Here is a 21,126-nt window from a genome sequence, read left to right as displayed (position 1 = left end):
GTGTAATAACATCTCTGAACATGCTGACTTGGCAATATTTAAAAGAGCACCTGGGAGCTGACGTCAGCTGGTGTCAACTCCCTGAAAACTGCGATGGCATCTCTACACTTCACAGAATTAAAAATCACAGCACACCAGGTTATAATCCAACAGGTTTGTTTGGAATCACCAGCTTTCAAAGCACTGCTTCTTTATCAGTTCTTCATCACTGTGCAATCCTGTTGCTATAAAGTCTGTGTCTTATGATTCTGTTCCACAACCACCTGATGAAGAAACAACACTTTGAAAGCTATTGATTCCAAATAAACCTGTTGGACTATAACCTGGCATTGTGTGATTTTTACCTTTGTCCACCTCAATCCTTCTACATCTTCACAGAATTGTTATGGTACAGAAGGCACCCGTTTAGTCCATCTTGTCTGCACCAAAAACTATTGTTCCAATAAACTTATAAGGCTGTAGTTAAAAATAATGGAAAATCTTAAAAAGCTCAAGAGGGCATGAAGCGAGCCATGTTTTGCCACCGCTCCAGTTGCCTTAAGCCCTCGTCAAGTTTGCACAGAGAGGAAATTCCACAAATAAGGTGCAAAGTATCTCATTGAAGTTCTACCCAGCTTGGGATCAGCTCTTGGAGCCATGGCAGGCTGTTGGCTCAAAGCTGTCTCAGAAAGGAAGAACGTGCATTTATGTAGCACCTTTTTGGAAACCTCAGATCACCTTCAAGCACTTGGCGGCCAATTAAATACTTTGAAATGTCACCACGGTAATGTTTTACACTTGGGGGGGTGTGCCTTTCCCCTCTGGTCAGCTCGAAAGCAAATCAGGTAAAGAATTCTAATGCACAGAATGCTGCAAAGACTCAGCAGGTCCAGGAGCATCTGTGGAGAGAGAAAGCAGAGTTAACGTCTTCTTCAGAACTCTGAAAAACCTCTGAGTGAGCCCTGTCATACAGAGGTGGAAGCTGGAATGTTTTGAAATAGCTGAGTCCTGGTGAATAAGCAGGCTGCCATAAAAAAAAATACAAGAGTGCAAAATATGAGCAAAACATTGAAATAGTATGTTCGGAGAAGGTCGAGAGTGTGGTGCTGGAAAAGCACAGCAGGTCAGGTCAGTATTCGAGGACGAGAATCGATGTTTCGGGCAAAAGCCCTGCTCCTCGGATGCTGCCTGATCTGCTGTGCTCTGCCAGCAACACACTCTTGACTCTTAATCTCCAGCATCTGCAGTCTTCACTTTCTCCTAGTTTGGAAAGGGTGTCAAGGGAATGGATGGGGGGAAATATACTGACAATCCTCACTTAGCTAGGAAAATAATTATTCACAATAAAAGCAGAATTTGCAGCAAATATAATCCTGCAAAAACAAAAAGGGCACACGGCCTTTGTCACAAATTCTAAAGATTCATCTATCTTGTCTCTTTACAGATTTTTACTAATTTCAGCATTTTCAGACTTGTTTTTTCAGATATGCCGTACTCTCTCGCCTGTTTTTTTCACTCATTCAACTATTTAAACATTAGTGCACTTACAATCTCTTACCTCGGAGGGGAGCTGGTTCAAAACAGTTACAAAATGATCAGCAGCTGTTGCTATACCAACCAATCCGGCTACTCTCTCTGGCTTTGCAAGGGCAGCCAATAACATAAGCCAACCACCCATGCTGGAGCCAACAAGAACCTAAAATAATGAGGATAGAGGAGGAGAGATATTTAGCTAAGACATGAAATCAACATTCAAATAAATGATAATATCCCCAAAACGTGGAGATGTTAAAGAACCAGTGCACAAACCAGTACAGGTCTCATTTGTTCTATTATCACATTTTCAATTTAGCATGAAGTAGTGATTGGAACGAGATTGGCCGGGTGGATCACGTTGTGTATGTACTCCCTGACTGCGGCTGTTAACCTGGGCCAATCAGGGAGCCCTGGCTGACAGACAGAAACAGCACTACCCCTGTTAGGTGATAGTGTGGGAGGCAAAGAAAAAAAAATAGAAACGGGAATCTCTCAGGGGACCTCCTCGTGGGTCTGCTTCTGGTCCTGACCAAACTGGCCATAAACAGGTCCAGGCAGCGGGCCGTGGAGGGGGTCGTTAGGGCCGACTGCCTGCCCCTCTCCCACGGTTACATTAGGGCCCGGGTGTCCTTGGAGATGGAGCACGCGGTCTCCACCAACACCCTGGAGTTGTTCAGGGAGAGGTGGGCGCTGCAGGGAGTGGAGTGCATTATTTCCCCCTCCAACTCTATTTTGATTTAATCCCTGTCCTCCCCTTCACTGTTTTGATCACACAGCATTGCCCTTTGATGTGAAGGGCAGTGCTTGTCACTGGCCACTTGGGTGTTTTCCTATCTTCCTGGTGGTGGAAATTGAATAAAGATTCGTGCACCTTGTGTCTCTCACTGTGTCTCACACCTGCACACACACCATGGGTGCTGGGGAAAAAAATAAGCACTACAGCAGTTAGGCGGTAGTGTGGGGGGTTTGCAAAAATAAACAGCACTACCCCTGTTAGGCGATAGTGTAGAAGGCAAAGAAGAAAAAAATAGAAACGGGAATCTCTCAGAGGACCTCCTCGTGGGTCTGCTTCTGGTCCTGGCCAAACTGGCCATAAACAGGTCCAGGCAGTGGGCCATGGAGGGGGTCGTTAGGGCCGACTGCCTGCCCCTCTTCTGCGGTTACGTTAGAGCCCGGGTGTCTCTGGAGAAGGACAACGCATTGTCCACCAACACCCTGGAATTGTTCAGGGAGAGGTGGGCACCGTGGGGAATGGAGTGTATTATTTCCCCCTCTAACTCTATTTTGATTTAATCCCTGCCCAACCCTTCACTGTCTGATCACGCAGCATTGCCCTATATCGAGATGACTTGGGGTGTGGAAGAAACCAAGTGGGAGAGAAGAAGCCAGAGAGAGATGGAAGTGTTCAGAACTGCTGTTCAGGAGTGGATCCAAAGTTGTGGAGTTGAGGCTAGGATGAGATCAGTCAGAATCATGTTAAATGGTGGAGCAGGCACAGGGGCTGAATGGCCTCATCCTAGTTATGTTCAGAGGGAAGCTGCAACAGTTAATAAGTAACAGTCAATACATGTTAATAAGTTAGCAACAGTTGATAAATTATTAAGAATTGTGTCAGTTAAAAGGTAGTTAACATAAGAGTTAGTAAGTGCTGGTAAGAGTTGGTAAATTAGTAAGAATTAGTAAAAGTTAGTGTCAGTAAGAGATAGTAAAGTGTTAGTAAGAGCTGGTAAGTGGAGATTTAGGGCACTTAGATTCAAGGCAACCAATAAGTTTTAACCTGAAAATTACATTTAATGCATCATAAAGATATGTTTTGTAAAAAGGAAGCGATTGTCCTTTAGCATACTTTCATATAGCACCAGATCATATTAGGAGTGCTAAATGAGGAAAAGTTTATTAGAAGTTTTACTCCTTGAAGAATAATCTCTACATTTTCTAGAATATGCTTATTTTGGAGGAAGACGTAAAGGGTAAAATAATGCAACCAATGCAGTACTGCCCACTCTACACATACTAACCATTCTACACAAGCTATATACTGTACACATATAAGCTCACTATTGTTATCTTTATCAGGAATACCAATCTTCCAGCGTTGTCCTGGCAATTCCAGGAATTAAATATTGATTTCCTGATCATTGATATGCAAACCAGAAATCACAGATGCATTATAATCTTGCCCTGTGGCAAGGCAATTCTTAGATTAGACACTCCAACAATAAAATGAAGACAATTGTTAAAATAGTTTTAATCCTACATTCATCAACCACCATCAAACACCCCAAACCTCTCCTCAAAACACCATCCTCTTCTTCTTCAATGCAATTCCACACATGCTGGCTACCCTACAGCAACTCTCTCAAGTTACCACTGTACACCCGAGATGTATATATAGTTCCGTGCTGTCCAGTTTTGAAACCTCGAAGAGGCCGTGTGATCAAGCCTGACCTGAAAGCCAGACTAATGTACTTTGTGGGACAAATTGTGGAATAGGTGTAACAGCCCTGATGATTTTTCCTCACTTTTGTCCAGTGCATTGAGATTAGATGTGTAGTTCAGAGCGAACTTAAGTTGAACCCATTATAACCAAGAAGCTTTTGCTATGCATTTGGAGGGTAGTGGCATTATCACTGGGCTAGTAATTTACAGCTCTGGAGTAAACACTCTACAGACACTGTTTCAAATCCCCCTCATGGCAGCTGGTGGAACTTAAATCCAAGTATTAATCAAATTATTAATGATCATGAGACTACTGGATTGACATAAGATTTGGTTCACTCGTGTCTTTTAGGGGAGGAATCTGCCAACTGTACCTGATCTGACTTACATACGAAGAGATCGACACTGATGTGGTTGACTCTGACTCGCTCTCTGAAATGGCCTAGCAAGTCACTCAGTCAAGAAGGGTGGCTCACCCACCACCATCTTTAAGGGCAATTCAGGACAGGCAATAAATGGTGGCCTTGCCAGTGGCACAACCCAAGGAAAAAGCAAAAAAAACGCAGCCGACTGGGCAATGCTTCCATTGTACGAAAACTACTGGAGAGCTAATGTGAAGTGTTTCATTTCTCCTGGCAAATTCTTAGGTAGGCAGCCTCTCCCTGGAGTATATTCCTTCCAAAAAGCAACAATAGCTGCTTCCAGCTGGTTAGTACATTGGCTGGTTCATTGCTGTTTTTGCGTCCAGCCTGTCATATCCAAGTAGCACAATGACATTTCAGCAGAGTGGCTGCCTGCTTTAAGAGCATGAGAATTTTTCACCGTGAGGATTATAAGAACACTGTTTTGCGTTGAAGCCTTCACTTACCCGGTTCTGGTTAATAATTTACAGGGACGGAAATATCCCTTTAAGAACATTAGATTCTGTAAGTGTACACACATTTCCCAATGAGGTATCACAGGAGTCAGCCATTCAGCCCATCGCCCTTGTGTCACCTCTTTGAAGAGTTACCCAGTTGGTCCCACTCCCTATCTTTCCTTCCTCCTGCTGCAAATTTATTACCTTCACATACTTCCAGTAGTCTTTCAGAAGTTATGAATGAATCAGCTTCCACCTTTTTTTCAACTGCACATTCTAGTAACTCACTGAGTAAAAATGTTTCCTAATACCATCCCTGGTTCTTTTGAGAGAGTTACCTTAAATCTATTTCCCTTGGTTACAAAACTTTGTCAGTGAAATACTTCCTCCTCACCGAAACTTCATGATTCTGAACTCCTCTTAAGAGAAATTTTAGGAAGAAGCTATTAAGTAGATTCCAACACTTTTGCGGCCAAATCAGCCCACTAGTAACATGTGAAGTTTGGACATCTTAAACAACAGGAATTCTGACCTGGTGAACTCTCCCCCACACCCCTTTCCAACCCAACCATTTCACCAACTTCTATAGATGCACTGCAGAAAGCATACTGTCCAGGCGCCTGGTACGGTAACTACTCTGCCCACAACCATAAGAAGCTACTGAAGGTGGGGTGCACAGCCCAGACCATCACAGAAGCTAACGTCCATCCATTTACATGTATTGTTGCCGCAGAAAGGCACACAACATCATCAAAGACCCAACCCATCCTACAACCTCCCCCATCAGGCAGAAGATACAGAAGCTTGAACACTCACACCAGCAGGTTCAAGAACAGCGTCTTCCCTGTCACTATCAGATTGATGAATGGACTCTCTAACTTCATATAATGCTGATCTTGTTAATGTTGATCTTGCTTAGTACACGGCTTTTGCCATGTAACCTATATGCCTTACTCTATCCAAGGCTCTTTTTCACCATATGATCTGTTGTCCTTGCTTACTATGATCTGCCTGTACTGCTCATAAACAAAGCTTTTCACTGTGCTTAGGTACACGTGACAATAAATCAAATCAAATCAAATCAAATGGGTGGATGGGGGAGTTCCCAAGATAGCTTTTCACAATGAGGGGTGTTTGACGGGAAGTCTTTCTTGTACCATGACTCTGTTACACACCAAGAGTAGACCATCCCTTTGCCCTCCCAGCTTTAGAATTCTGGGATTACTAAGTAAGACAAGGAATACATATAATTTCTTTACCTTTTATTAATCCACATTTACGTTTGCAAGTCTAAAGGGGCAGGGGGTGGTGCAAACAATAGAAACAAGTGTTTAAATAAATGTTTTAATTAGTGAACAACAAAGAGATGTTTTGAATTAGAAAATGCTCCCTCAGCCTGCAACTCTGAAGAGTACAAAGTTAAAAATCACACAACACCAGGTTATAGTCCAACAGGTATATTCAGAAGCACTAGCTATCGTAGCACTGCTCCTTCATCAGGTAGCTGTGGAGCAAGATCAAAAGACAAGGAATTTATCTGTCAATTCTGTGTCTTATGATCCTTCTCCACAGCTACCTGATAAAGGAGCAGTGCTCCGATAGCTAGAGATTCCAAATAAACCTATTGGACTATAACCTGGTATTGTGTGATTTTTAACTTTATCCATCCCTGTTCAACACTGGCTCCTCCACATCCTGAAGGAGGTTTGAGGTTTGACCTCCAGTCTATGGCAGAACTACTTTACTGCAGGGTAGGGGAGTCCAAAATCAGAGGGCACAGGCTTAAGGTGAGAGGGGCAACTTTTTCATGACAAGGGTGGTGTGTGTATGGAATGAGTTGCCAGAGGAAATGATGGAGTCTGGTACAATTACAGCATTTAAAAGGCATCTGAATCGGTATATGAATAGGGAGGGTTTAGAAGGATGTGGGCTAAATGCGAGCAAATGAGACTAGATTAATTTAGGATATCTGGTCAGCATGGACTAGTTAGACCAAAAGGCCTGTTTCTGTGCTGTACATCTCTATGACTCTCTGACTTTATGCTAATTAACTGCCCACCTTGTTTTTGCTGATTAGGAGGGAGAGGTAAAATAAGCCTGAGTGCAACTGAAAGAGAATGTCATTTTTATTTAAGTTTAGAAGCTACAGCTACAGAAGGGTGCAGAGATTCCCTTGTGAATATAAATCATGTAGTCTCTTCTCGAGATTAATGGCCTTCTATGGGGAACTATTGGCATCATCTGTCTCCCAAGAGCTGACACAGCGTGCGTTGGTAACCTAGTGACCTATTCATCAATGCCACCCTGAGCTGTAGTCCTTACTTTGTGCTGTGCCATGTTCCCTCCCATCCAAAACCACTTGTCAAGCAACAGAAATTAAATAAGGCTCCTTAGACAGCACCTTCTAAACTTGCAACCACTTCCACCTAGAAGGACAAGGGCAGCAATACAGTACAGCAAGTTCCCTTCCAAGCCACTCACCATCCTGACTTGGGAAGATAATTGCGGTACCTTCCATTGTCACTGGGTCAAAATTCTGGGAACCAATACCAAACAGACTGCATGGTTCAAGAAGATAACCAGGGATGGACAATAAACGCTGGGTCTTGCCAACACTCGTGCCCCATGAGTGGATTTTAAAACTTTCAAGATAACTCACAAATTCTTTTTAAAGTACACCCTTATTTTGTCAGTTTTTGGTTTAAAACAGCCCTTTTTCCATTTTAGGCCGCAGCGGAGAACAAATTTTTAAAAATTTAAAAGATCTGTCTTCAGATGAGTCACCTGTGGAGCCGCCTACGGCACCAAAAGCAGACGCATTTATATAGCGCCTTTAACATAACATGACATCTCAAGTTGCTTCAGAGGAACATAATCAGACAATCATTTAAACATTAAACCGAGGAAACCTATTAAGATCAATAGCTTGGTCAAAGAAGCAGGCCTTAAGGAGTCCCTTAAAAGTAGACTAAAATGGTAAAGAGGTGGCAGGCTTAGGAAGGGAAGTGTAGAATTTCGGTCTTAAATGGTTGAAGGGAAGGCCACCAACTTAGTGAAAGAAATCCGGGGACCACGAGAATCTGGGAAACACAAAGATCTCCGAGCTTCAGAGGAGGTTAGAGGAAGGGAGGTAGTGAGGTCCTGGAGCACAAGGATAAGAACCTTAACACTACCGCTGGGTTCTGACACTCAGTATTCATCTTTGTAAGGGTACAGGAGAGCCAGCAGTACTCTGCTATAGCCCACTATGAATGATTGTCATCAGAGGAGAAGAGGACGGAAAGACTAAAGGTGGGGATAAGGAAATAAAAGGTAGCTGTTTCACAATTGAATGTAGGGAAATGAAGTCGGGCCCAACTTGTTAAATGAATGATAACGATATGGAAATAAACACATGGGTATAAGTGCTGACCTGTGGTCCTGTGGTGAGAGTGTCCAAGACTGTCAGCACATCATTCTTCCAATCTCCCAATTTGCAGTCCTCAGAATCACCTTCGGAACTGCCACAGCCGGTGTAATCAAACCTGCAGATAGCAGCACAGACTAGCTCAGATAAAAGACAGCCTGATTTAAAAAAAACAAACTAAATTCATATTTTAGGTAAAATTTGACACAAACATAATCTGTATCATGGAAATGCTACATTTTAACTGACAAGGATTAAACTTGCATCAGTAAACCATGCAAGTTGCTACACTGCAGTGATTAGTGAACCCATTTTATCAGATATGGAAGTAGATTAAGTCTGCATGCTGTAGGTGGCCAAACAGTTCAATGGCAGCACAATCTTGGAGTTCCACTGCAGTACTGAGCAATGTCTTTGATCTTTCTCAGGGGACATTGCTGGACAGACCAAAAGCCTGTTTCTCTGGCTTCTTGGCAAGACCACTGTCAAGTTGCTTTTAATCTTAGAGAGATGGATAAAAGAATTTCTCTCCCCTTAATCAGCTCAGGAGATCAAAGGACATAAGAATCTCTTGTATTAAATATTCAGTTACATCACTGTGTTCTTTGAATCATTGAATCCCTATAGTGTGGAAGCAGGCCATTCAACCCATTGAGTTTGCATCATCCATCCAAGAGAGCATAGCACCAAGACCCACCCCATAAACTTGCATTTCACATGGTTAATCCACCTATCCTGCACACCTTTGGACTGCAGAAGGAAACTCAGACAGCCAATGGAAACCCACATAGACACAGGGAGAACTCCAGACAGACAACTGACCAAGGGAGGAACTGAACCTGAGTCCCACATGCTCTGAGGCAGCAGAGCTAACCACTGAGCTATTGTGCCACCCAGTCAGCACTGGGTTTCTATAGGGTACTTCAGAGTTCTGAAATTGTAATAAAAATTAAATCCATTCATTTTACTTAAATCCAAAGTGGCTGTTCAGAGACTCTTCTACTTTAGAGACACAGAACTCTTTCATCTATTTGTTTTCTAAATTACATCCTTGAAATTATTGTAAGCAACTAGTGCTTTCATTCCCAGGATTTGTAGACAGTGAAGTGTTCAACTAGCTTGAGTTCCAGACAGTATGTACACTTGCTCATTATGAACACTTTTATACTATATAGCACAAACCTAACAAAATAGTACAGAAATCAGTATCATTACCACATATGAAAACATTGTTATTTTAAACATGTATAATTGACAATCATTTATCCAAAAAGGAACTAAGGGTATCAAAAGTTCTTTCTGGGTTCAGAAATTCTCCTTAAATTTGTCAGGTTTGCGAAGAAGTAAGACATATAGTGAGAATCGTTGTAATCAGGGTTAACTGTTACACCCAGGCTGTGTTTATTCTTCAGACCATCAGAGATTGCTGTCTGTAATGGATTCAGTGCTGCCTGAGAAGTTATGTGAGCATCAAGGCAGCCAAAAATAAAAAGGAACTGCAATATTCTCCGAAATTGGCCATGACTTACCATCGGACCCTACATCTCTTTGCTAGGGAAGGAGTCTAATCAATACTGGCTCCCACTGTTCTGTTAAATTTGGAAACGTGCCATACAGGGAATAGCTGAGTACAAATCCGTGTCTGACGACACTGACATTCTGGCACTTTTGCACAGTATTGATTTCCTTAGATCGTGAGGGCTCTCAAACTGTTAATTCTGCCAAGTTTTGCCATTCAATTTGACTCTGAAGTACTCAATGAGGAAAGGGTTATGCATTACTATTAAGCAGTTACTTGTTTCCCTGGAAACTATAACAAAGCTTGCAGTTCACAAAAGGAAACAAACAGATGAGTCTGGTTTTAATAAGATTTTGCAGATGCCATTTTTAAAAAAAATTGAAGTTTTCTTTTGAAAGCATGCATACATTACATTTGTTAATAATATCAACTTTGGCTCGAGCTCATGTACAAAAGGGTGAAATTCCTGCCACAAGCACATAACCAATGGTGTATATTTCTTCCTGTAATTAGCAAGTTTGCTCTCTGTGCAAAATGCACATTACCGAGCCAGATGTTCCCATAATAGAGGGCTGACCGTGCCAAGGTGCAGCAGGTGAGATGGGACCGTTGGGCCTCTATCTTTCACATACAAGGTGGTTAGAAATTATGGAGAGATTTTAAAAAATGTACACAGATTTTTTTTCCTTTAAGAGAGGAAGGTCATTCTCTTCAAGGTCTTTCAGAACAAATTTGAAAGATGAACCGTGAAGATTTCTCAGGGAAGCAGTGCAAAAGTCAGCCTCTCCATCCAATGCCAGCACAGGTTTGAATTTTAATGAGGTTGCGCACTCTCGCACACAAGTGAAGGCTCAGATTTCTTTGGCAGGCGTTGAACACTACAAATACAATTCAAAAATGCATTCTTCCATTGAAGTGTTTGGTACTGTAATAATCCCATAGATCCAGACACAGGGTGTGTTATAATTTAATAACCCTTGACCAGTGTTAATGATAGTTGAGAATGTGGTGCTGGAAAAGCACAGCAGGTCAGGGAGCAGCCGAAAGTTTTGGGTAAGAGCCCTTCATCAAGAATGGCCCCTGCCTGAAACGTCGATTCTCCTGCTCCTCGGATAATGCCTGACCTGCTGTGCTTTTCCAGCACTACACTCTCGACTCTGATCTCTAGTATCTGCAGTCCTCACTTTCTCCTAGTGTTAATGATATTCTGGCTACCAGATGCTTAATGATATCTAAAAATGAAATGTTATTGCCTTAACCAGGCTTCCTAGCCACATAACACACCCATCCTCATTGACAGCACTCTCATTTCTAGGTCAGAAGGTTATAAGTTTGAGCCCTAATGCAGTGATATAACACTTGAAGTTCAGTTGACATTCAAGACTATACTGTTGGAAGTATTGTCTTCAGACGAAACATTAAACTAATCATATACTCTAACTTAGGTGGATGGAAGTGATCTAATGGTGTTCCTCAGAGAAGATCTGGGAGCTCTCCTGACATTCTTCACCAACATTTCTTTCTCCACCAACACAACTGCAAGCAGATTATTTCATTGTTCTTTGCAGAATCTTGTAATGCACACATTTACACCAGGTGTGATCAATGGCAAGGCTAGTATTAATTGTTCAGATCCAGAACCCAGCACAGTGGCTCAGAGGTTAGCACTACTGCCTCACAGCACCAATGATCTGGGTTTGATCCCACCCTCAGGCGACTGTGTGGAGTTTGCACATTCGCCCCATATCTGTGTGGGATTCCTCTGGGTGCTCTGGTTTCCTCCCACAGTCCAAAGATGTGCAGGAGGACATCTAGTAGGTGGACTGGCCATGCTAAACTACACGTAGTATCCAGTGATGTGCAGGCTAGGTGGGTTAGCCATGGGAACTGCAGGGTTTCAGGAATGGGGTGGATCTGGGTGGGATGCTCTTTGAAAGGTTGGTGTGGACTCGATGGGCTGAATGGCTTGCTTCCATGCTGTAGGGAGTCTATGAACCGCTGCAGTCCATGGGCGGCACGGTGGCACAGTGGTTAGCACTGCTGCCTCACAGCGCTGGGGACATGGGTTCAATTCCTGCCTCAGGCAACTGTCTGCGTGGAGTTTGCACTTTCTTCTCTGGGTGCTCCAGTTCCCTCCCACTGTCCAAAAAATGTGCAGGTTAGGTGAATTGGCCATGCTAAATTGCCTGCAGTGTTAGGTGAAGGGGTAAATGTAGGGGAATGGGTCTGGGTGGGTTGCTCTTCAGAGGGTCGACGTAGACTTGTTGGGCCGAAGGACCTATTTCCACATTGTAAGTAATCTAATCATAAGATGTAGGAACACCCACAGTGTTGTTAGGGGAGTGAGTTCCAGGATTTTCACCCAGTGACAGTAAAGAAATAGTTAGACATTTCCATGACAGGATGGTGTTTGATGTGAAGAGGAACTAATAAGTGGTGATTATCGATACATCTCCTGTCTGAATGGTACTGAGTTTAGAAAATACATTCCTATAGTGGTTATACCTCCAAAACACTTTCTTGCCTCTGAAGCACTTTGAACTGTCTGAAGCCTGTGAGTAGTGTTATATAAATGCAATTTCATTCATTCTTTCAAGCAACCACCAGTAGAATAGGAAATCAAGCACAATGGATACCAGCAACAGTTTCCGAGTCTCAAAGACATTGGACGTTTTGGTGGGAAGGTTTCCACACTTTGTAAAGTGAACCATTTCAGAAAGTGCCTAACAAAAAGGAACGAAGAAATGTTCAGATGTTAAGAAATACCTGATATTATATCAATTGAGGGTAAATTTCATTTTAAAAGTTCACACATTAATCAGGATTGTTTATAGAGCAAGTGTGTGTCCTGTAAGTCCTTAGCAACTGATAATAGATTTATTATCTGTGACCAAACATTGTAAGCAATGAAAATAAAGATGCTGAATCGATTGCCAGCAACTGTTATAAATAAGAATATAAATTAAAATTTGAAGCATTCTACAGAGCAAGTCAACAGGATGTGAACTGTTGGTTCCTCTCCTTGTTTACTTACAGAATTGGTTATTTTAATTAGCTCAGTTAGTTGGCTGTGAAAACTTCTAAATGTCAATGCATCAGCTCAGTACAATCAAATACACCAATGATTTTATTGTCCTCGACCATATCAAGCCATTTACTTCCTTCCTTCTTTATGTTTCTAACTATTAGAACATAGAACATAGAACATAGAACAATACAGCACAGAACAGGCCCTTCGGCCCACAATGTTGTGCCGAACTTCTATCCTAGATTAAGCACCCATCCATGTACCTATCCAAATGCCGCTTAAAGGTCGCCAATGAATCTGACTCTACCACTCCCACGGGCAGCGCATTCCATGCCCCCACCACTCTCTGGGTGAAGAACCCACCCCTGACATCTCCCCTATACCTTCCACCCTTCACCTTAAATTTATGTCCCCTTGTAACACTCTGTTGTACCCGGGGAAAAAGTTTCTGACTGTCTACTCTATCTATTCCTCTGATCATCTTATAAACCTCTATCAAGTCACCCCTCATCCTTCGCCGTTCCAACGAGAAAAGGCCGAGAACTCTCAACCTATCCTCGTATGACCTACTCTCCATTCCAGGCAACATCCTGGTAAATCTTCTCTGCACCCTCTCCAAAGCTTCCACATCTTTCCTAAAGTGAGGCGACCAGAACTGCACACAGTACTCCAAATGTGGCCTAACCAAAGTCCTGTACAGCTGCAACATCACCTCACGACTCTTGAATTCAATCCCTCTGCTAATGAACGATAATACTCCATAGGCCTTCTTACAAACTCTATCCACCTGAGTGGCAACCTTCAAAGATCTATGTACATAGACCCCAAGATCCCTCTGTTCCTCCACCTGACCAAGAACCCTACCATTAACCCTGTATTCCGCATTCTTATTTGTTCTTCCAAAATGGACAACTTCACACTTGGCAGGGTTGAACTCCATCTGCCACTCCTCAGCCCAGCTCTGCATCATATCTAAGTCCCTCTGCAGCCGACAACAGCCCTCCTCACTGTCCACAACTCCACCTATCTTTGTATCATCTGCAAATTTACTGACCCACCCTTCGACTCCCTCATCTAAGTCATTAATAAAAATTACAAACAGCAGAGGACCCAGAACTGATCCCTGCGGAACTCCACTTGTAACTGGACTCCATGCTGAATATTTACCATCTACTACCACTCTCTGACTTCGACCGGTTAGCCAGTTTTCTATCCAATTGGCCAAATTTCCCTCTATCCCATGCCTCCTGACTTTCCGCATAAGCCTACCATGGGGAACCTTATCAAATGCCTTACTAAAATCCATGTACACTACATCCACTGCTCTACCCTCATCCACATGCTTGGTCACCTCCTCGAAGAATTCAATAAGACTTGTAAGGCAAGACCTACCCTTCACAAATCCGTGCTGGCTGTCCCTAATCAAGCAGTGCCGTTCCAGATACTCGTAAATCCTATCCCTCAGTACCCTTTCCATTACTTTGCCTACCACAGAAGTAAGACTAACTGGCCTGTAATTCCCGGGGTTATCCCTATTCCCTTTTTTGAACAGGGGCACAACATTCGCTACTCTCCAGTCCCCTGGTACCACCCCCGTTGCCAGTGAAGACGAGAAGATCATTGCCAACGGTACTGCAATTTCCTCTCTTGCTTCCCACATAATCCTAGGATATATCCCGTCAGGCCCGGGGGACTTGTCTATCCTCAAGTTGTTCAAAATGTCCAACACATCTTCCTTCCTAACAGATATCTCTTCTAGCTTATCAGTCCGTTTCACACTCTCCTCTTCAACAATACAGTCCCTCTCGTTCGTAAATACTGAAGAGAAGTACTTGTTCAAGACCTCTCCTATCTCTTCCGACTCAATACACAGTCTCCCACCACTGTCCTTGATCGGACCTACCCTCGTTCTCGTCATTCTCAGGTTTCTCACATACGCATAGAATGCCTATTAAATATCTGAAAACCTATTTTGTCATCAGGTAATCTCCATGACCTCTTTTCCTACCTCACAACCTCAGTTACAGAAGTGCAGCATGGAGAGAAGTCACTCAAACCATATTGGGGTCACACTGAATTGCACACTGCTATGTGGGTGAATCCAACATTGGTAAGGAAGTTGGGCCCAATGGGTGATCAGTTTTATCTGAAAAATTGAAAAGAATCATTGAAATGAAAAAATGATTTTAAAAAGTTTGTGAACTCATCGCACAGCTCAAGGTCCACTGAGTCATACAAAACAGCATAGAATCCTTACAATGCAGATAGAGGCCAAAGTACTGCTGAAGAAACCTGGGTTACCTTACTACCATGGTTATACCTCCAAAACACTTTCTTGCCTCGAACGTACTTTGAAGTGTCCAAAGTCTGAGAGTGGTGTTCTGTAAATGAAATTTCATTCCTTCTTTCATGCCACCCACCAGTAGAATATGAAATCGAGCACAATGGATACCAGCAACAAGTTCAGAATCTCGGGCGGCTGGAATCAAATCCGGGTCCCTGGTGCTGTGAGGCAGCAGTGCTAGCCACTGTGCCACCCCAGATGGAGGAACATGGCCTCAGCAGCAAAGACGGCGCCTGAGAATCAGCGACTTCAATGTTGATTGGGTCCAGGGGCAGTGTAGACAGCAGCAAAGTGATGGAGGATGAATCGCAGCGCAGGCATCATCGATGGGGATGAGCTATATCTTTTCATTCTTTTCATCCTTATTCTTAAGTTATTCAAAATGACACCATTTCAAGACAACAAATGCAAGCTCTTCACAGTATTTGTGTATTCTTACTGTAAAATACACGTGACGATCAAATCAAAATTCTGGTCCATCTCTCCATCAAGATCTATGTTAAAATCTTCCAGTGTGGAATATTTCCTTTAGCTGGGAAGCTACCTCTCACCTAAAGCTGACATTAATGCAAAACCCAACACTACATCTAATCTTTGAGCACTGCCTTTGGACACGCAATGATGAGAGTCTTTGCCAAACTGTGCTCATACCAGGATCCTTTTTAAAAGAGTCACCCATCTGACTCTTCAACGTGGCTTTGAAACTTAGTTCACATATAGACACCACCTCAAGGCCCTTGAGAGGTTTCTTATTTTAGATGGATTCTCACATCAGCTGGGAGGACAGGAATTCCAACATTGGTGTCCTTGAAGCAGCCGATATCACCAGCATCGAGGCCGTGATTATTCAAAACCAACTGGGCTGGGCCGGCTTTGTGCTGAGGATGCTGAGCTCTGACTGCCAAAGCATGGTGAGAGCATCAGACTTCAGAGCAGGTGTAAGTCATCTGGTTCTTTTGAACCTTCTCCACCATTCACTAAAATCTGGTTGTGGAATTCGTGCTGATACTGGGAACCAGCTCAAGGAAAGCACTAAAATGAGAGGAGGACTAAAGAAGCTTTCCAAAGGGTCCATGAAGGTTTCCTTTGAGAAATGCAACAGATATCAATAAATGGGAGACCCTCCATCAGACCAAACCAATGTGGAGGAAGCTCTGGTATAAAGGAACACAATTCCGGTATAAAGGAACACAATTCTTTAAGAATTCTTTAAGCAAGAGGAAGTACGGAAAAGGAACCAGAGAAAGGAACACCAATAATCTCAAGACTAAGAACCAATTTCACCTCCCAGGAATGTGTGGTGAGAGACATGGCTCTAGGTTTGGGCTCATCAGCAACACAAAGACCCACAGAACCCATCACCAGTGACACAGAGTTTCCTCAGTGGATAACTATACTCATTAGTGAGTGATTGCCAACATTCTATGGAAATTTTCTTCCCCAGGCGGCTATGTTCTTCAAGTTATTTAAGGCAGAACTAGTCAGAATTTCAGTAGGCAAGGAAATTAAGATCTATGGAGCAGACGGACAGGAACGTGGAGTTCAGGCCATAACCGGATCTTAGTGAATGGTGCAGAAGGTTCAAAAGAGCCGAATGACCTATTCCTGCTCCAAAGTCAGATGCTCTCACCATCCTAAGTGTGGGCTGGCTTGGTGTACAGCTGTTCTTTTCCTATCCCATATGTTTTTTGCACTTTCATATATTGCATAAAAACATAGAGCCCAGCAAATTTATGTAGAACACAAAACATAGAAAAATAGAAGCCTTCTCCACCTTTCAATATGATCAAGGCTGATGATCCAACTCAGTACCCTCTTCCTGCTTTCTCCCATGATCCCTTTAACCCCAAGAGCTATATCCAACTCCTTCTTGAAAATAGTCCGTGTTTTGGACTCAACCACGTTCAGTGGCGGAGAGTTCCACAGGCTCCCCACTCTCTGGGTGAAGACATTCTCCTCATCTCGGTCCGAAATGGCCTACCCTGTGTCCTCAGACTGTGACCTCTGATTCTGATTGCCACTTCAATGGCTGCTCTTTTTTTGCTATCACTGCCCTGGCCTGAAGCGCATTCCAAGGTGTGCTTTTTGTTTAATGTGACTGTCTTTATAAACTTTTAAAGTTAAAAGTCACACAACACCAGGTTGGAAGCAAACCTGTTGGACTATAACCTGGTGTTGTGCGATTTTTAACTTTGTACACCCCAGTCCAACACCGGCATCTCCAAATCATTTATAAACTTTCAGATGGTACCTGACAAAGGAGTGCCCTGCTGAACGACAGAACTCCTCCATGGCCAGTGCCTTCACTGCATTCATGTCGGACTTGAATCCTGACAGGAACACAACCCCGGGATTCCGCCCAGAAATTTTATGGTAGGCCAAACGAGGCAAAGACAGCCTTGTGAGAAACTGAATGGAAGTCATCTCTCTGTAATATAAAGAAAGTTTATTGCAATATAAAGAAGTGCTACAAACAAACCCAAAGTACAAGCAAACACTCTGCAGTCAATTGTGCTCTTCTTTTCTGTCCTATTACCAGTATAGCTTAAAGTAAATCTGGTTGTCAGTTTGTGCAACATCTGGTTTGTGCTATAGAATAATACATATAGTGAGAGTTAAATTCCTGCACCAACTTAAGTAATTATGAAGGTCTCCCCTTCTCAACCTCTCCCCTTGCTTGAGGCATGGTGACCCTCAGGTTAAACCAACACTAAACATCTCTCTCTGTAATAAGAGAGCAGGACGATGATGACTTTACCAAAGTTCAAAGTAGTTGATGTCTTTTCATGTTTAAAAAAAATTTCTAGTTACCACAAAAGTAATCATAAAAATGTTTCAATACACAAATTTGCAGAGCGACACACTATTTGAAGTTTCACACTCTCACAAGCTGACATGCCGCTGTATTTATGCAAAATTCAAATAGGTATCCAGGCAACACAGTGGCTAGCACTGCTACCTCACAGCACGAGGGACCTGGATTCAATTCCACCCTCAGGCAACTGTATGTGTGTAGTTTGCACATTCTCCCTGTGTCTGCTTGGGTTTCCTCCAGGTGCTCCAGTTTCCTCCCACAATCAAATGATACACTGGCTAGGTGGATCAGCCTGGGCAAGTGCAGGGTTATGGAAGCACGGCGGGGGGGTGGGGGGGGGGGGGGGGAAAGAGATGTTTGTCATAAGATTGGCAATGATCTGATGGGCTGAATGGCCTATTTCCACACTGTAGGGACTCAATGATGATTATAGCTTGGCTAACGGAAGCAGCAACATTATACATTCACAGCACAAAAGCAGGCCATTTGGCCCTATAAGCCCACACAGTCCTAGTCCTCCACAGGCATATCCTCCAAGCACACATTATCCAATCCTATGAATAGGAAGGGTTTAGAGGGATACGGGCCAAATGGGACTCGATTTATGTAGGCTATCTGATCGGCATGGATGAGTTAGGGTGAAGGGTCTGTTTCTGTGCTGTATGTATTCATGACTCTAACTACATAAACTTCTTTTCCTTTCTCTGATCCTGGCCTGAACATTAGTGAGTATTTAACATGACATCAGCAATGCCTTGCTCACCCCCTAATTATCTTCCCAATCAACGCCCAGGCTGTCATTACACCCACAGCGCTGCTCGGGGATTCTCGGATCCCAGATTTTAAGTGGTTGTGCCTTTGACTGTGCAAGCTGCAATGTTTGACAATGTGTTTCTCCGGACTCTGTGTTAACTGGGCAGTTCAACAAACTGTCTGGTGCACTCCACCCCCTGGACAACACACCACCCCAAGCCCAACCCCACCCTCTGGGCAGTGCACACTCCACCCCCCCAGACAGTGCACACTCCAACCCCTGGGACAGTGCATTCCACCCCCTGGACAATACACCACCCTGACCCCACCCTCTGGGCAGTGCACACTCCAACCACTGGACAGTGCACCCCAACCCCCTGGACACTACACTCACTCGGGAACTTCCGGAAGTTCCGGACTCAGACGCAATGAGCCACTGGCTCCTGAACAAGAACTAACCTGGGATCAGACCAGAAGCAAAATCAAAGTAACGCCTTGTCATTAAACCTGATACAGATAAACAGCAACTACGGACACACAACTGGGTCAAAAATATAAAGAATGTTTGGTTGGATTTCTTTCTATCGCATTCTCGCTCTTTTCATTTTCGCGTTCCTTTCGTTTTGCTTCTGTCGCTCAACAACTTTTACTTCTCCCCTTCCTTAGTGGGCAATGTCGTATTTTTTTTTTCGCGATTCAGCGATTTGTTCACCCGTCTGCTAAATTTTGTTTATTGTGTTTTGCTGGGGAAGCATTGAGACATTTATTTGCTGTTGTGCCTTTTAAAATGAATTTAAATTATTTAATTGCGCCCATTTGCATCAAACTGTTGATTTCTTTAGTGTGTTCATTTATTCACTAGTTTTACAAATTTAATGAACACATTTATTGCACGTGGTTTCACACCCAGCTCCTTCCGAGTTAGTTACATAACATCTTTGGTATTCATTACCATCTTCTCTTGATGGTTATCATCCTATTCATGTTCCTGTTAATTTGTTGCACATTTTAATTATTATTATTATTATTTATTATTAATAATAATTTATTATTTTGTTTGATGCCATGGGATTGAAGGGTCCCAAGGAGGAAGATGAGGTGTTTTTCCTCCAGGTGTCAGGTGGTGAGGGAGTGGGGGTGGAGGAAGCCCAGGACTTCTATGTCCTCAGCATGTGGACTTCACCAGTTTCCTCATTTCCCCTCCCCCACCTTACCCCCAGTTCCAACCTTCCAGCTCAGCACCATTCTCATGATCTGTCCCACCTGTCAATCTTCCTTCCCACCTATCCACTCCACCCTCCTCTCCAACCTATCACCTTTACCCACCTCTATCGAACTATTACACTCTCACCTACCTTCTCCCCAACCCCTTCCCCCCCCCCCCTTATCTCTCCACCCCCGAGGCTCCCAGCCTCATTCCTTATGAAGGGCTTTTGCCCGAAACGTCAATTGTCATGCTCTTCAGATGCTGCCTGACCTGCTGTGCTTTTCCAGCACCACTCTAATCTCCAGCATCTGCAGTACCCACTTCTGTCCAATGTTGTAAATCTACCTGGTTATGAGAGGGACAGATAGAAAGTGAAGTAATGTTTGCATTTGCACAGTAAAGTAGCCACATTTCTCCCTCGCATTGGAAAGGTAACTGGCAGTGAGTTTAACCTGGCGGTCAGTATACTTGAAGTGAGGGGAAAACCTTCATTGTAACCTCAGCTGCTGTGTGAATTGAACCCATGTTGTTAGTATCACTCCGCATCACAAACCAACTATCTAGTCAACCAATTCACCTTGTAGGTGTATGGTGCCTTATCAAGTTCAAACATCTGAAGGTCAGATCAGATTAGATTACTTCCAGTGTGGAAACAGGCCCTTCGGCCCAACAAGTCCACACCGCCCCGCCGAAGCGCAACCCACCCATACCCCTACATCTACCCCTTACCTAACACTACGGGCAATTTAGCATGGCCAATTCACCTGACCTGCACATCTTTTGGACTGTGGGAGGAAACCGGAGCACCCGGAGGAAACCCACGCAGACACAGGGAGAATGTGCAAACTCCACACAGTCAGTTGCCTGAGGCGGGAATTGAACCCAGGTCTCTGGCGCTATGAGGCAGCAGTGCTAACCACTGTGCCACCGTGCCGCCCTGTGTTTCACATAATTGTTCTGTTGGTAACTGTGATGTTTGACGTTTAGCTTTTTTTATTTTTCTACTTAATACTAAGAATTCCTGTAATGTTTAACTATTACCTTTGTTCTTTGTTTTTCCTTTGTTCTAAGGTATCTAGGTACCTTTGTATCTAAGATGGTGCCTTGTGTGGCAATATCATACACTTTTCACTGTTCTCCTGTTCTTTTGTACTTGAGTACACATGACAATAAAAATCTAAATCTGAAATCTATAGCTGAGTCGCCTTCTGGTTCAGTAGTAATGTCCCTCTCTCTAAGAT

General features: G+C 43.4%; 1 protein-coding gene across 7 annotated transcripts in view; it reads right to left on the bottom strand.

Annotated features, from left to right (window-relative positions):
- The window catches only part of LOC140494178 (palmitoyl-protein thioesterase ABHD10, mitochondrial-like), a 37,265-nt gene that overhangs the window by 1,179 nt on the left and 14,960 nt on the right, over positions 1–21,126 (bottom strand). For 3 of the 7 annotated variants that reach the window (XM_072593285.1, XM_072593286.1, XM_072593287.1), the window contains 3 exons: positions 17,362–17,538; positions 8,226–8,337; positions 1,538–1,675 (listed from right to left, as the gene is read on the bottom strand). In XM_072593285.1, the coding sequence (XP_072449386.1) occupies positions 1,538–1,675; positions 8,226–8,337; positions 17,362–17,534 (423 nt within the window). In that variant the 5' untranslated portion in view covers positions 17,535–17,538. The other 4 variants (XM_072593284.1, XM_072593288.1, XM_072593290.1 and 1 more) reach the window with 4 other exon arrangements.

The sequence above is a fragment of the Chiloscyllium punctatum genome, chromosome 23, assembly GCF_047496795.1.
Source record: "Chiloscyllium punctatum isolate Juve2018m chromosome 23, sChiPun1.3, whole genome shotgun sequence".
Classification (NCBI taxonomy): domain Eukaryota; kingdom Metazoa; phylum Chordata; class Chondrichthyes; order Orectolobiformes; family Hemiscylliidae; genus Chiloscyllium; species Chiloscyllium punctatum.
Note: the sequence above shows the minus strand (reverse complement) of the source record. Positions and strands in the feature narration are given on the sequence as shown.